This window comes from Enoplosus armatus, chromosome 10, assembly GCF_043641665.1.
Source record: "Enoplosus armatus isolate fEnoArm2 chromosome 10, fEnoArm2.hap1, whole genome shotgun sequence".
Classification (NCBI taxonomy): domain Eukaryota; kingdom Metazoa; phylum Chordata; class Actinopteri; order Centrarchiformes; family Enoplosidae; genus Enoplosus; species Enoplosus armatus.
This window is the reverse complement of record NC_092189.1, coordinates 5,421,478-5,436,863: the sequence shown is the minus strand read 5'-3', so window position 1 is coordinate 5,436,863 and position 15,386 is coordinate 5,421,478. Positions and strand designations below refer to the sequence as shown.

Here is a 15,386-nt window from a genome sequence, read left to right as displayed (position 1 = left end):
TCATGGACCAAATCTCAGATTATCGTTGCAGTTCATCTTCAAACAGCACTAAACCGAATCCGGAAGTACGGTGGAGGTTTGTGGGTGAAGCCTCTTGCTCTGGCAGATGATCACTCTACCTCCTCACACCTCATTGGTTGCTGCTCAGTGACGCAGTAAGCCGAGCACGGCCCTTCTGGGGCGGACAGTTTAGATAAGACTCCCCGGATGACCTTGCTGTTGAGCTGACCACAAACAAACACACCGTCCAGTGAAAGCATGACAAGCCAAAGTTTACCTGCTCTGCCGCAGATGTCAATGCCTCCGATGCCCGCATTACCCAGCTCGGGATTTAGATTATCAAAAGGTAAAGTACTGTAGCTAGCTAGTAGCATGCTAGCATTAAATGAGTGTTTTCGTCTGCCGCGCAATGTAAACTTAACATGTCTGCGACCAAACGTTACCCCAGCCAAGTAAAGGCTAACGTTACGGTCAAAATAGTTTCTAGGATATAACGCCCTTGTGTGGAGACTTATCCTAGTAAATTTAATGAACAGGCATTAAAATTATAATTTAATTTCTAAAGTCAGTTACTTATTTTCTGCAATGTCAACAACCGTTCCTTGGCTGGCTAACAAATCATTTAGCTAGCCAAGCGGCCAGGCAGCCGCGTTGGACACAGCCACAAGTTGTGTTTCCAACTTTAGACCGTCACTCAGATAGTTTTGGACCATCAGCTGAGGCCATGCTTGGAGGCGATCCCACCATCTACAGTAGGAATATGGCCTCTTGCCGCTCTAGCAAGGCAGCTAATCACCGACCCTGCTGATCCAGACTGACAGCAGGGCCCCAGTTCCTCTTTGTCTTAGGACTCTGCATCATGTGATGCTCAGTGGACCTGGATAATCCTCATCACTGCCTTGCAAAAACGGGCAATTTCACAACTCCTGGTCAAGCTGAAAAGCCACTACACATGCCTCTCAACTTATCAGTTTTCTCTGGATCTCATAGACGGTCCCTGTTCAGTAGAAACCCTGCCTCTGGTGATGCAACATGGCCAAACTGTAGGAAGAGAGATTTATTTTGGCTCCAGGATGTCAAATCTTTCTCTGAACTAGACAAAACTGTGAGGCATCAAAAACCTTAAAACATTTGTGTTACTAAGCAACTGCTGAAAGATGAAAATGGGATTCAATTTGGTTGGGTTTTTTTTTTTACATCACCAAACTGTACAGCAGTTGATATCACAAATTGATGCTATGTCATATTGTGTGAGGATGGCTTTTTAGACTTTGAGGAGCCTCAACCAATAGAAACATAAAGAACCAGAAACCCTTGCAAGTCACTCAGAGTGGCCAGTTTATCATGTACGCATGTACTTTGTAATGCCATCCAGTAGACCTGCAATGAATCTGTTTGTGCACCCTGTAATGTTCAGCTGTTGTTGACACTGTGTCAGAGAGGTGTCACTCTGGAGGGTGTAGCTAGTGGGGATATTGGAATGAACTGCTTTAAATTGGGAGTTTTTTTCTAATGTCTTGCCCACCCACATTTCGTAGTATACAAGAAACATGGTCTATAACATCTTTACCAAGCATTACAGAGTCAGGTGCATTTATGTGGTAAAATTTCTTTTCTGTATCCGTATGCCCACCATTACTGTCCGCCTCTCCAGAACATTTTGTGGTTGCGGTGCCGGTCGCAGTGGTTGCAGCCGTCGGAGGTTTCCTAGTCAGCCATTACCTGAGTGGGCGGAGCTGTAAAAAGGGCCTGGTGAACACATCCATCAGCAAAGATAGTCCCAAAGTGGTCCACAGCTTCGACATGGAGGACATCGGCACCAAGGCTGTGTACTGCCGCTGCTGGAAGTCGAAGAAGGTCAGGCCTCAGCAGCTACTTCAGAGTTGCACTTAGTTTAGCATTTGAGTAACTGATGTTGGACTTTGCAGGCTAGAAAATCCCATAGGGTCCCACAATTCAAGGACCTACTGCTGGCTGTGGGGTCAGACTTTAACACATGTTGCACTTGGACACTGACCTCTAGCTTTTGTAAGAATTTAACTGAGTGGGCAGCTATAATTTTGTGTAGAGGCAACATTTTAAAATGATAGACCTCCATATGTAAATGTATCCAAGTGGTACTTGAAGAGGGAACTCCTTTGCATAAACAAGATCCACAGTTTGCCTCATGGACATAGAATAAAGAACAAATCAAAGTTTAACACATTGTTTAAGGCTGCAAAGTTGATTGTTTGGATTTGAGTTGAGCCATTTCCTCCTTTCATTTCATCATGATCATAGAGATTAGAGGCTGAGGGTAATTTTTCAGGTGACCTCTGAGAGATTAAATCAGGTTTGGCTAGTATCGTGAAGTACAAAGGGCGTAAACATGATAAGACTTTCCCTCTAATGTTGTGCGTTCGCCTTGCAGTTCCCTTTCTGCGACGGAGCCCACGCCAAACACAACGAGGAAACCGGGGACAACGTTGGGCCGCTCATCATCAAGAAGAAGGATGCTTAAACCAAGCAATCTGAGAACCCCGCCCTCCCCCTGGCTTCTCATGTTTGTCCCGTCATTTATCATCATCATCACTGCAGTGTCACACTCATGGTTACGGTATGACACTGTTACAATTGAACCAGACGGTGGATAATCTTTATTGCCCAGAACAGACTCCAGAAAGTGCAAAAGATGTTGATGAATTTTATTTTCACACTGCTCCGACGTTAACCGGCATGACTTTGAAATCAAAGGTCATTTGAGGGGAGATAAGGAAAGGACTTTGACAATCAGCACAGTCAGACATGGAGGTACAGTGACCGCGTCGTTGTTTTTTTGACTTACTTTAATGTGAAATGTTTGGTGATTGATATACTTCACCATGCTGGCACTGTACCTTCGTGCCTGGTGTCAACCTGTGTCTCCCTTTCCTTCTCGACTCCTCTCGGTGTGGAGCAGATGGCTGAAACATAAGGAACTGGCAGCTCTTTACCTCAGTCAGTCCAGTATTTGAGTTGAGTTCAACAAAGGCCTTACATTTAAATCTACAGCCCTCGATCCAGAGTCTGAACACACACCACCCCATATGAATGTTATATGTTATGATTTTTGCACACAGCTGCTTGGTCAGGAAATACAAGTTATGTTTGTTTTAAATGAAATAATAATAATGATAACAATAACCTTGGGACATGTTGAAACACTATCTGCTGTTTGTAACCCATGACTGTCTGCTATCTGAGGAAACTTGTATTTAATCTGTGAAGTGTGGAAAAAAAAAAATCTGCTTATAAAGGATATATTTTGCTGTTTCATTCGATTTATTTTCTACTGGCTGCGGTGTGTCTGACTTGATGATTCATTGTTCTGTATATTGTGAATAAAAACTTGAGCGATCTGATCTGCCAGGGGCCAAACTCCTACATTTGTTTGTTTGTGACCACAGGATCGAATGCGCTCCACTGGACCACTTCACCTCTGTTAGCAGCCAGGCAGAGCAGTGTGTTTATGGATTAACAGTGGGCAGGGATAATGAGTAAACAGCCCTGTGTGGTGACTGCAGTGGCACCAGTGTGTGTGTGTGTGTGTGTGTGTGTGTGTGTGTGAGAGAGAGGCCTTTGCTGGAGGTGAGGGGGGCTGCCGTGCTGCAGTGTCCACCAGCACCAGTGGCCATTTTAAGATGTGGCAGTATGTGTGGTGACCACTAGAAGACGCTGTGTTTACACGGATAGTCCAGTCCAGACAGTGTACTGTGGGCCCCTGCTCCCATAGTGACACACGCACGCACGCACACACACATACACAAGCACGAGGTATCTGGCTGCGTGCCAGATGCAACGGAGGACTCTCACAAGAGGTGGAGTGGACTCCCCTGTCCCTGTGTGAGGAGTCACCTTTAGCAGACAGCTCAACAGTGTGGTCGCAGAGAGGGACAATGCATCTGCTGTCAGGAAAACATTCACGTTGTCCGTGCTTCACAGCTAGCTGTTTAGCATGTCGGCTATTCGTGCTAAACAGGCTGACGTACTTTGACCGCTAATTGGCCGGAATTCTGTTTTTTTTTGGTGAAAGTTATTTTTGACTTTGAAATTATTCATTTCGTGCTTTAATTTGTATTTTCAAGCGAAGGCGACATAGTAATGTCGACAGTATGTTACGGTGAAGTTTAGCGGTCATTAATTGTAGTGTAATGGAAAGGTAACTATATGGCGCAGACTTCCGGTGGGGATAAAACTGATGATTAAGACTATAGACAATAAGAGTGTTTCCTTCAGGCACCTTATGCCTGACGGGTATGTTGTTGTGTCTGTAATGAAGTTAAATATATATGACAGAGGTGAACTTCTGCTCTACACAGTTTAGACCTCTTTTTCAACTCATAGTCTAGTCTAGTTTACAGAAGTGCTCTCATTGACCAAACAGGAATTATGAATGAATTGGGGTGTCACAGGCCTTAAATGCAATTTATTGAGATAATATAGGCAATATTAGACTACTGTAGTAAATAATGTCCGCGTCCTTATGATATTCTGATAAGGATTTAATGACACCTGTGTTCTTTAATAATAAATAATAATATTTGTTATCTTTATATATATATATTTTTTTTATATATATGTCTTGGTGTTGCTGTTGTGTGTATGTATCACTAATATTTATTATAAAATAAGAACACTAGGTGTTCCTTGGTGATAATGTTAATTGGCACTCTGATGAACTGATGGATATTAATGTTGGATTTCATTTGTCATGCTATAGTATTCATGCTGACAGCTGTCCGTGTGCGTTGAGGTGTTCCTGTGGATATTATGGGGTCGCTTTGACCACGGTCTCGGCTGTAGAGTCCACTTCGCATTTTGAGCGACGCCCCCAAATTCCGTGCAGAGTGTTTGCAGACCCTCCGGGACGGAGAGGTGGAGGAGGAATCGGCAGCTCCGCCGTCCATATACGCTACAATCACCACGCCATTAGTTCATGACTTCATCATATTTTTGACAGGAGAGTTTGGGCCGTATTTCGAAGGTAAGAAGAGCCGTTATACCAACACTTCTTGATGATTTTCGCTGTTTTTGTTTTGTCGCCTTTTTCCTGCGCGCAGCGCCGTGTCGCAGCGACCACTCGGACTGTGGTCAGCTCGCCGTGGCGTCGGTCGAGCACCGTCTTCTTAGGTAACCTTAATTACGTTGAAATGATCGATCGGGTTCCCCGATCGACCCATCAAAGGGTTACACAGTTGTCCTTTAACAACATATGTGTCCCGTGTTTAATCACTGGACTAGTTTTTCTACAAATGTGGATATGGAATATAGCCTGGTCTTTTTTTATCCACAGCAACCGCATCGTTGCGCACCTCGCTCCTCGTCGTCGATACCAGACAAAAGACAGCCTGTTTTTTTTACCGTCCACTATATAGTCTTCCTCTGTTGAGCTTAAGCTCTGGCTGGCACACATAACAGCAGTCGTCAAAATGTATTTGAAAAGCGCGCTCCACATTTGACCTGCGCATATGCGCATATCTTTGCATATTGTTGTCGCTCTGTTATTGATTGCATTGATATACCGTGAAATTCTTAAAGGGATACTGCCTCCTGTATGCGGAAATCATTGGCAAGGCATGCACTGTGTCTGATACATGGGTCTGTTCATGTCTATTCAAGCAGTCTTATTCCTAAATCTATTTACATATATGTTATATTTCTCTTTAAGCACAGATTCTCTACATTCTGACTGTGACAGTGTTTAGTGGCTCCAGCTGAGAAATATCTTCCAGTCTCATCTCCTCTGTTTACTCTCTTTCTGAATTCTCTCTCCAACATTTCTATTCTTAACCTTCCTCTCTTCATCCCCTATTCATTTCTAGCTCTCCAGGACTCTGAGGCTGCTGCAGAGAATGGGAATAGGGACACAGGCCAAGGCTTGCCATTTTGGCTGAAGTAACAGCAGGACGGTTGTCAACCCCGCATCGGCTTCAATCCCCTTCTCCCTCACCTCTCCTCCCACACACACACACACACACACACACACACACACACAAGGACAGACACCCCCCCCACACAGCCACTGCTATGTCCACCGCCGTAGACATCGCTGGCCCTTCCTCCCCAGATCAGGCCCACAGCAGCGCTAAAATCCCCAATGAGCCACTGAGACCCAGCCTTAAGCGCTCCAACCACCCCTACAGCCTCTCCCATTACATCTCCACCCCTTCCCAGGCCGTGGACGTCAAAGGCCTGATCCAGCCCTCCCCGGCCCAGCAGCGGGCCGCCCAGCCTGCACACACTAAGCCTCGCCGGGCCCCCTCCTGGCCCGACATGTGGGAGTCACCCAGCGGGCTCCACCTGGCCCACGCCGCAGAGCTGCTGATGCGCGCCGGGCTGCTGGCTCTGACCCCCGCCACCACAGAGCAGGCCGGCCTCGGTGCACAGAGCAGCCAGCCAGCTAAAAGGGAGGCTGCAGAGGCAAAGGGGGGGAAGGGGGACGGGGAGGGAGGTGGATCCGGGCCTGAGGAGGAGGAAGAGGACTCCTCTGGATGTGGCACTGACTTCCAACCCTTCCTGGGTGCCTGGTTCCCCTTCAGCCCCGCTCTGTTCCCCCTGGCAGGCTTCCAGATGGGGGGAGGCCACTGGAGGAGTGCGGCCATGGGAGCTGAGGGCATCGAGGGGCTGGTGGCCGAGGGCTACTCTCCTGGCTCTCTGGGCGGGGGCAGTGGAGGGAGAAGGAAGAGGAAGAGGTGCGGGGAGTGCGTACCTTGTCGGCGTCAGACGAACTGCGAACAGTGCAGCAGCTGCCGCAATCGCAAGAGGGGACACCAGATCTGTAAATACAGGAAGTGTGAGGAGCTGAAGAGGAAGCCGGGAGGTCCTGGGTTTGAGAGCAGAGTGTCTGGGTTTGACCTAAGGGGCTCCGACTTTACTTTGGGTCTGGCACAGGAGAGAAGCAGTGGCGCCTTGGATGGATAGTAATGTATGTGGTGGCAGCATTTGTCAGAGGATCCTGGTTGGATGATTGTTGTGGAGCTGCAGTGTAAAGAAAACACACCGGACACCATGTTAACACGCTCAGACTGTGGTTCAAAGATCTTCAGATCTTGTGTTTAGTGAGGAGCTGCAGCTCCGTTTAAGAATGTCCACACTCGTTCCCATCCTTTCTTTTGACAATCAGTGAATTGGAGAGGAGAGAAAGAAGGATACCAATGTGTGTCAATATTTAGATGATGACAGAAATGCTGTAAATAGACTGTAAATATCTGGAAAACATTATGTCTTTTTTTACATCCCTTTCCAGTTTGGATGTATTGTGTTTCAACATAAAAAAAGGAGCCAAATGTTTTGTTTCTAATGGGGAGTTTTGTTTCTGTTGTTCTGACGTCACTGCATCAGTAAGAAATGAATGAGTTCAGCTTAGGCTAAATTATTTCATGTGCAACTTGTACTGTATAGCTCTGTTTGCCCTTTTGAAATAAAAGAAATTGGCCATGTGCACTTGTCTACAGGCTGGGTTTATACTACGTCTGTGTGTGTGCGTGTTCATATTTAATTGGGTGTATGTGTCTGTTAGCCACCGTGTTTCTGGTTGTACACACGTGTGTCCATGTGTGTGTGCAAGGTTGTGTGGATTATGAGTCACCTAATGGTGTGGCTGAGAGCCTTATCGCAACCCCACAGACACACACACACACACAAACACACCTACACGCTGCCTTGGCAAGTCCAGTGCATGCACTCGAATACACCTAACCTGACATGCACACGCAATCACAAACACTCTCCCCTCTATTCACACACTGACGCAATTTCCCTTTTTATATAGATCATACACACACACACACACACACACACACATTAAAAACCAAATACACAGCCAGCTGGACTGAGGCTACAGGGTGGGTTTTTGCTTGTTGCCGTAACGATGGCTGATGTGATAAGACCTTCTTCCTCGGCGCCACACTCCAGGGGACCGCAGGGAAGACGTAACCATGGCAACGGCCGGCCCGAGGTGTCACGCTATAATTGGGCCACGGCTGCACTTCCTGTGTGCCTTCAGTCAGGGGGATCGCAGAGGGACTGTGTGTGTGTGTGCGTGTGTGCATGCATCTGTGGGGGTTGTGTGTGTGTGTGTGCGTGTTTGTCAGGCAGGGAGAGAGAGGGAGAGAGAAAGCGCAGCACGCCAGCCAACGCAGGACACTGCCAACTCATGGAGAAAAGCAGTGAGCTCCAACATCATGCTAGTGCAACACTCCCACTGAATGAGAAACACACAGTCTTTTAGTTAAAGTCCACAGTCTAGTGTTTCTTCATCTCCCAGACAAAGGGGGAATTTCAAATTCTTGGATCTGCTTTTTTTCTCTCCCCCCCCCCCCCCCCCCCCCCCTCTTCGGTGCCTTTCTAGTGATTTGGAGCTTAATCCCCCCTCCCTGTTCTCGTCACGCATGCACACACATACACACACACACACACACACACCGGAAATCTGTGTCACCCGCTGCCCAGCAGGTCCAGTGACTCCCTGAACGCCTGCAGTCTGGCTCCACTGGCCTGCAAGATGGCAGGAGAGAAAGGGAGGAGGAGGGGGGCTGGTGGAGGGATTGAACGGAGGACAGAGAAGAGGAGGAGGGGGGAGGGTTGAGAGAGAGAGAGAGAGTTGGGGGAGTGAGGGGAGGAGGAGGAGGAGGGGTGGAAAGCGGATCTAGGGAGAGGGTGAAGGGGGAAGAAAGAGACATAGTGAAGGGCAGAGAGGGAGAAGGGAGGGGTGGGGGGGGGGGAGAGTGGGTGAAACTAGGAGAGATGAAAAGCAGGCCACAGGGGGAGAGAAAAGAGAAAGAGAGAGATATGCAGGGAGGAGGACGTGGAGATGGACAGCAGGGGATGAAGATAACGTGGGCCAGACAAAGAGACAGGGAGAGAGATGAGTGTGAGATCCGAGAGCGAGAGGAGTGATGGAGGCCGAATGAAATGCAGCGAGACGCAGGGAGACGGGGGTTAATGACGGATGCATTGTCCAGATAGCCGGTGTGTGCCGTCACAGACCCCTGTGGAGCTTACATATGTTAGCACCGGCGGCCCTGCCCACTCTGGAGAAAAACTCCTCTCTCACACACACTGCAGTGGAACAACCTGCCAGCCCAAGGCAACCTGCACTGGAGCTGGGCGGACCCTCACTCACGAGCCAGACCTTTGAAATTTTGGCCACTGCGTCTGCTTGGAGACACTGTGTCTCATTGTGAATTTTTTCTTCCTCCGTTGGCCGTGTCCCCAGTGTTAGAAAATGTGTAACAGCTTTGCAGAAACAGCATCTTTCTGAGATCACTCCTCATTACGCCTCTGCTATTCATTTGTGTTCACTTTCATACACATGGAAAACATGTTACTCCCAAACAGAAACACAATGGTTTCTCACATCCCTGAAAAGCTCAGGCTCATCTGCCCTCAGGTTGTATTTTGGTGACACAGGGGTCAAAGGGGACTCTTGACCTTTGACCCTTAAAGCTGCTAAAGGTGGATTCAGAATAGACCAACTTCTATAAACGGTTCCAACTACTTCTGGTTTTGGTCTTCTATGAAAACCCAGCACAAATGCCTTTAAACAGCAATAAAGTTAAACAAGTAACATACTTATTTCAGTCCTTTAAAGTCTAATTAAAAAGGACTCTCCTCCACCTCAAACATATCCATAAAATCAGGTCCAAAAGAAAATTAGCTCTCAAAACATTCTGACAGTTTGGTCCTCAGGCGGATTCACACAGTGTTCGTTTCGGAGGTAATGTGTACACGTAATTCTGTTAATCTTTAGCTCGCTGCTGATTTCAAAAAAGGCACGATGGTTCCAGGAAGTTAGGCAAAGCATGGAGATAAAGTCTGCCTGCAATGATATTTCATCATGGCCTCTTCACGCCACCTCATGATGTGGAATTGATTGTTGCCATTGAGCACTGAGCTGGATAGTTTGAGCTCATTGTTAGGCGATGTTTTTAACCATCAAGGTCTTCGCTTTTCCAAGATTTGAAGGAGTGCTACTCTACTTTCAGGGTCTTCATGTTTTTGTTTTTTTATCTTAAGCACTTAAAATGCATTGAGTACCGTGGGATGCACTCCCACCCCAACAACCCTTGGTAGCACTATTTACTACCAAGACTAAACTGGTGGCTTTGGTTTATAACAAACTCCCAGAAACAAAAAGTTGGGAAAAGATATTCAGTCTCTCAAACTTAATTGGAATTTGAAATTTTTTCCTCATCTAAAAATCTCGCTCATCAGATAATTCACTATAAGTTTGTGCAGAAATTTGACTTTACGATTTAGATTAAAACTGGTTGACAGTGACTGGTGCACTATGTCCTGGCCCTGTTTGGGGAGACGTCCTACACATGTTTTGGTACTGTTCTACTGTCAAACCTTTTTGGGAATGTATCAATAAGATTGCTGGAACAATATGATGAAGCCAGTTGTCCTGCTCTTTATCTTATTGGGCACAATCCAAATATTTTGCTATCGTAATAACAGACCCTAACCCAGAAAGAGACAATATTAGCTGCCTCAACTGCTGCTGAAAACATTATTGAGAATTGGTTTGAACCCACCATTGTCATGAAGAGGACAGGGCTAACTTTTTTTCAGATGTTTGTTTACTTGAAAGGTCCCCTGCCAGAATTAATGGGGCTAAAGTTGATACTGTGATTAACTGGTCTAAAGCTGTCGAGATCACCCAACCTTTAGCTTTGCTTTGACCTCATTTCCTTTCACATAACCCTTCTCTTTAGTACTATTGGCCATGCACATGTACATGCATGTCTATATGTGTATGTCTGTTATTAGCATATATTGTTAGTTGTCTCTGTCATGGTTGTGGTTGTTTGTTACTGTGGATTTACTATTGTATGCTGTTCTGTGTCTAGGTTGTTTTGTTTATTTGACTTTTTAAATTTATTTTTTGCTATATTATTATTCTTTATTTTTTTGTCTTTATTTCTTTCTCTTGTCCTGTTTTTCATTCCTGCTGACTAACTTCTGTTCCCAGAGTGGATATCCCTATGTACTTGGTGATCTGCAATTGTATTTTGCATTATCTCAATAAACAATTGATCGCAAAAAAAATGGTTGCTATAATGTAGCTGCATGAGGTCTTTAAATTAGACTTTAATGGAATTTCCTATGAATTTAAGAATTCAAGTAAATTATTAATGAATAAAATAAATGACAATCAATGATATTGAATTGCAGCAATGACTAACTAACCACTTGAGAAATGTCATACAATATTAATTTGCCTCATAATCCCAAAAACGGGAACAGCTGGAATGACCTGATTCATAATGCAGGCTATTGAGATCAGCTTTAATATAGCATTTTCACAATAGAATATATATCATTTTAGAACCACATTTACCCTGCAAGAAAAACAAAGTGACACCTCATCTAATCTCCTCTGATCCCAGTTCAGCTTCAGATTCTAAATGGCTCAATGAGATGTGTCCAACACCATCTGAGTATATAACTGATTCTAGAGTTTTCACTGATTTACTGTGATTTACAATCATATTTAGAATAACGTTACTATCTGTAATGTTCCTATATTTTATTTGGACTATTGGCTCCATGATACTAACTAGCTTGCTGCTTGCCAACCACTCCATCAGCTAATGCCATGAAGCAACCAACGCCTGGTCCATGCCGCACAGCCAAGGCTAGTAGAAAGCAATCGTTAGTTATACACCTTTGCTTTGTACCGTTACATAATTCATTGTTGGCTAATATCAACACTGTTTGTCATAATACATCAGTTAGTACCATGGACCGTGTTAGCAAGCTAGCCAACTCACATAATCACTCAGGTAGTATTTTGCTAGTAATAATGTTTGCGAGCAAGCAAGCTAAGGTTAGCCAGCTAGCTGCATGGATCCGGCACTGGCCACTTCGTATTCTGACTCACAGGACGTAGGCTGTTGGGATAGGTCTGCCATTTTACCTTTAAGTAAACATGACTGAGGCTGTAGTGACACAGTGGTGCTTTGAGCCAAATGCTAACATCCGCATGCTAACATGCTCACAGTGACAATGCTAATGAGCTGATGCTACGCAGGTATAATGTTTACCATGTTCTTCACCATCTTAGCTTACTGTGTTAGCATGCTAATAATGTACATTTCTGACTGACTTTATACGGGTCTGTAGATATGTTTACGAGAATTAACACGTTGTCTAGCATGAAAAGGTGTCTACCCTTTATTTTGTGACTACTGTATAATAGTCCAATAGTCTGTTTTTCTGAAATGTTGTTTTAGTTTTCCTGGGTTTAAGAGGGAATTTCACACATGAAAGTCAGTTCACTAGTCATGAGTTTTCAGTATCTGAAGACATTTGCATGTCTCTGGAAGAGTCATGTCAAGCCTGAGGAGGTAACAAAATAACAATAGATTTTATAACAGAGAGCCTGCATTACAAACTGAGGGCATGGGGTTTGAAAGACATGGGCATTTACCTGGAGGGCCTGTCAAAAAGGTCCTATTTATTGCATTCAGGGAAATGTAGGGTTCCCTGTTTTTGGAGCTTGACCCATACTTTGTTTTTTATAGTTATCCCAAGCCCCTAGTTGATCAATGTGCAATACTTAATACCTTTAAGTCTAGTATTACTTTTCTGTGAGATCAGACGGGGAGGATATGACATATTTTAGAAACAAAATGTGGAAATTATTTAAGTTCATTTGTCAGTGTACACTATTATAACATGTTATTAAAATTAGAAGAAGTTAAACACTTTTTGATAAAAAGAAAATACTGTACACTTGGTAGCCAAATACACAATTCCTGACTTGAATTTGAAAGTTTTAACATGTTAACTCACCAATGATTGCACTTTAGTGCCAAATCAAATGATATCACTCCTGAAGGGTTATTATACACAAGTCCAGAGCTGCTAACTGACCTCCTGATCTCCTGATTTCATCTCTTCACAATGACTTCATTCAGAAAATGAGATAGGATGTGTTTTACTGGTCTCAGATATACAGTATCTAATCCTTGTTGTTATAATCTTTGAAGTTTACTATCATACAGGCTTTTAGTCAACACACGAAGAGCACAGACTTAAGTGCTTCTCGTGTCCTCATATCACCTTTCAGGCTGGACAGAAAATAAACAGGAGCACCAGTAGACTCTTAACACCTACAGTACATAGAAATATTACAAGTCTCCGACACGCACGAAGACGAGCGGACTCCTACAATGCTTTGCTGGGAAACCCAACACTGCCCTACTATATATAGCGGGGCTTTTCACACTGTGCATGACTGCTCGTGTCAAGTCACATGATTCAAGATATATGGGTGGACAGACAGACACACACACACACACCCATGCTCCTCATTCACATACAGAAGCACATACACAAGGGCTGAGGGTGTGGAGGCGCTGAGGGAATGCGAAGAGTTTTATTGAGTTGACTCTGACGTGTTGCTTCCCGTGACCTGGCTCTGTCTCCCCGAGCGTCTCGCCCTCTGTCTCAGTCTAAACCACATGCTAATCAGCTTTCTGTGCTCTCTTGTTTGATCTCTGACGGGCTGTTTTCTGACGCATCCCGCTGAATAGATAATCATTGTGTAAGTGACCACCATCAACAACTTCTCTGTGTCTTCCCCTATCAGCAAACCACCGTACGGAATGCATGCTGTAACCATACGAACAGACACCGCTGTGTTAGATGCAAGAAAAACAAGATCAAGTCTGCCTTTTAGTTACCTTAATCTGTTCTTTTCCACACCAACAAAAGACGTATGAACTCATTAGGCAAATACACAGTACAAATAGAAGGTAAAATAAAAAAGTGTGTCAGCAGAGTTTCAGAAGGGAATTAGTGACCAAGTAAAGTGTATATGTAATCCAATAGTTAGGTAGTAACTACAGCTCAAACACTCCAAACCTTAAAAAATGACATACTGTTACATCTCTCATGGTAACACAGGTTCTTACAAGAATGGTTTAGTATTTTTATGCAGTTTCTCACATCTGATGTCCCTTTAGAGCGACAGTGCTGCCTGTAAACATTTATCCAAGGACACCTTTTTTATTCTTTTAGGTCTGTACTCTAGGACAGAATCCAAATGAAACAATAAGGTTAAAGTGCTGACTCAAAGATGTAGGAGTGTGTGAGGGTGTTCAAATCCTTGTTGGCTGAGCAGCATAGGAGCTCTTTTTATACACAGTCCCCTCCAGTTTTATGACAATGCAGGTCAGTCAAACACAGCAGATTTTAAGGGCCAAAAAGTGTCACTTTCTTGCCGAGCCAAGTCAGTCACCTGACCATGCCCCGTCAACTGACCTCAGCCCAACTGATCATGTGTTTCACTAACTGAAGGCCAAAAGGCCCCCGAAGTGAAGATGCTAACAATGGAAGTGTCTGTTGATGTCTCTGGGTTGTAGGATTTGCAACCAAATATTAAATTTGATGTTTGACCAAAAGAGAAAAAATCTCATCACAAGGTCCACTTACTTGCTTTCCACAGCTTTCAGTGACATAATGTGGTATCAGTTGTCATGGGGATGGTTTAGTTGTTACCATGTGACCTAGGATGTTCGGTCACATGACAACAGATGTGAGATGTGGCTGAAAGGCTCTGGAAAAGCCATGTAAGTAAGATTTATTTGTCAAACTGCTTTTTCCAACGTCAAATTTTTGTCAACTTACTTTTGCTAACCTAAAATCAGCAGCACTTTGTATAACAAGACGAGGAATCTACAGTCATGCTTTGAGCTAAATGCTAATGTCAGCATGCTAACATGCTCACAATGACCATGCTAATGTATGGTCATTAGCACTAAACACAAATGCAGCTGACATTGATGGGAATGTCATTCAGTATTTGGCCATAAACCAAAGCATTGGACCAGATGGTGGCGCTAGAGGAAAAGTCAGCAGGGTTCATCCTCTGGGTAACATGACCGTCTGTACAAAAAGTCATGGTAATCCATCCAATAGTAGTTGAGATATTTCTGTGTGGACCAAAGTATAAATGGATAATAAAAAGAGCTACAATTCATCAGTTCCTGTGGATGTAAACACCCTCAATGTTAAGATATGAGTCAGCTATTTAACCTCATAGTTATTGCTTATTAAAACCCTCTCACAAACGGTCCATTCCCCACAATCTTGACAAATCATAGTTGTAGCTGTGACACCATTATATCCTGTTCACTCCTTATGTAGAGAGTAGACTGTGGTTGTGGTGGCTCAAGTGTCAGGAGGCTCATATGGGGCCACAGACCCCAAACCGCTCTGGCTGAGTGTGTGTGAGTGTGTGTTCAGAGGTGAACGTGAGAGATTGTAAAATGTTTTGAAACCACCCTCAAGATAAAGGCACTAGATAGATACTGTTTACCACCTGTTTACCATGAAATCAGTCCTTTTATTTCATC

The 15,386-nt window shown here is 44.5% G+C and overlaps 2 protein-coding genes across 2 annotated transcripts; both read left to right on the top strand.

Annotated features, from left to right (window-relative positions):
• The first annotated feature begins 173 nt into the window (after nucleotides 1-173).
• LOC139291268 (CDGSH iron-sulfur domain-containing protein 1) lies at nucleotides 174-3,402 on the top strand. The gene is made up of 3 exons (XM_070913240.1): nucleotides 174-346; nucleotides 1,655-1,857; nucleotides 2,411-3,402. Exons 1-3 carry the CDS (start codon nucleotides 259-261, stop codon nucleotides 2,498-2,500), a joined length of 381 nt encoding a protein of 126 aa, XP_070769341.1. The 5' UTR covers nucleotides 174-258; the 3' UTR covers nucleotides 2,501-3,402.
• Nucleotides 3,403-4,873: 1,471 nt separating this feature from the next.
• Nucleotides 4,874-7,453, top strand: cxxc5b (CXXC finger protein 5b). The gene is made up of 2 exons (XM_070913506.1): nucleotides 4,874-5,002; nucleotides 5,841-7,453. The coding sequence occupies exon 2, from the start codon at nucleotides 6,046-6,048 to the stop codon at nucleotides 6,937-6,939; it is 894 nt and encodes a 297-aa protein (XP_070769607.1). The 5' UTR covers nucleotides 4,874-5,002; nucleotides 5,841-6,045; the 3' UTR covers nucleotides 6,940-7,453.
• The last annotated feature ends 7,933 nt before the right edge of the window (nucleotides 7,454-15,386 follow it).

Coding starts and splice junctions, on each gene's coding strand:
- LOC139291268 (XM_070913240.1), top strand. CDS start 259: ATGACAAGCCAAAGTTTACCTGCTCTGCCGCAGATGTCAATGCCTCCG. Junction 347..1,654: donor GGGATTTAGATTATCAAAAG/GTAAAGTACTGT, acceptor CCGCCTCTCCAG/AACATTTTGTGGTTGCGGTG. Junction 1,858..2,410: donor GCTGCTGGAAGTCGAAGAAG/GTCAGGCCTCAG, acceptor TTCGCCTTGCAG/TTCCCTTTCTGCGACGGAGC.
- cxxc5b (XM_070913506.1), top strand. CDS start 6,046: ATGTCCACCGCCGTAGACATCGCTGGCCCTTCCTCCCCAGATCAGGCC.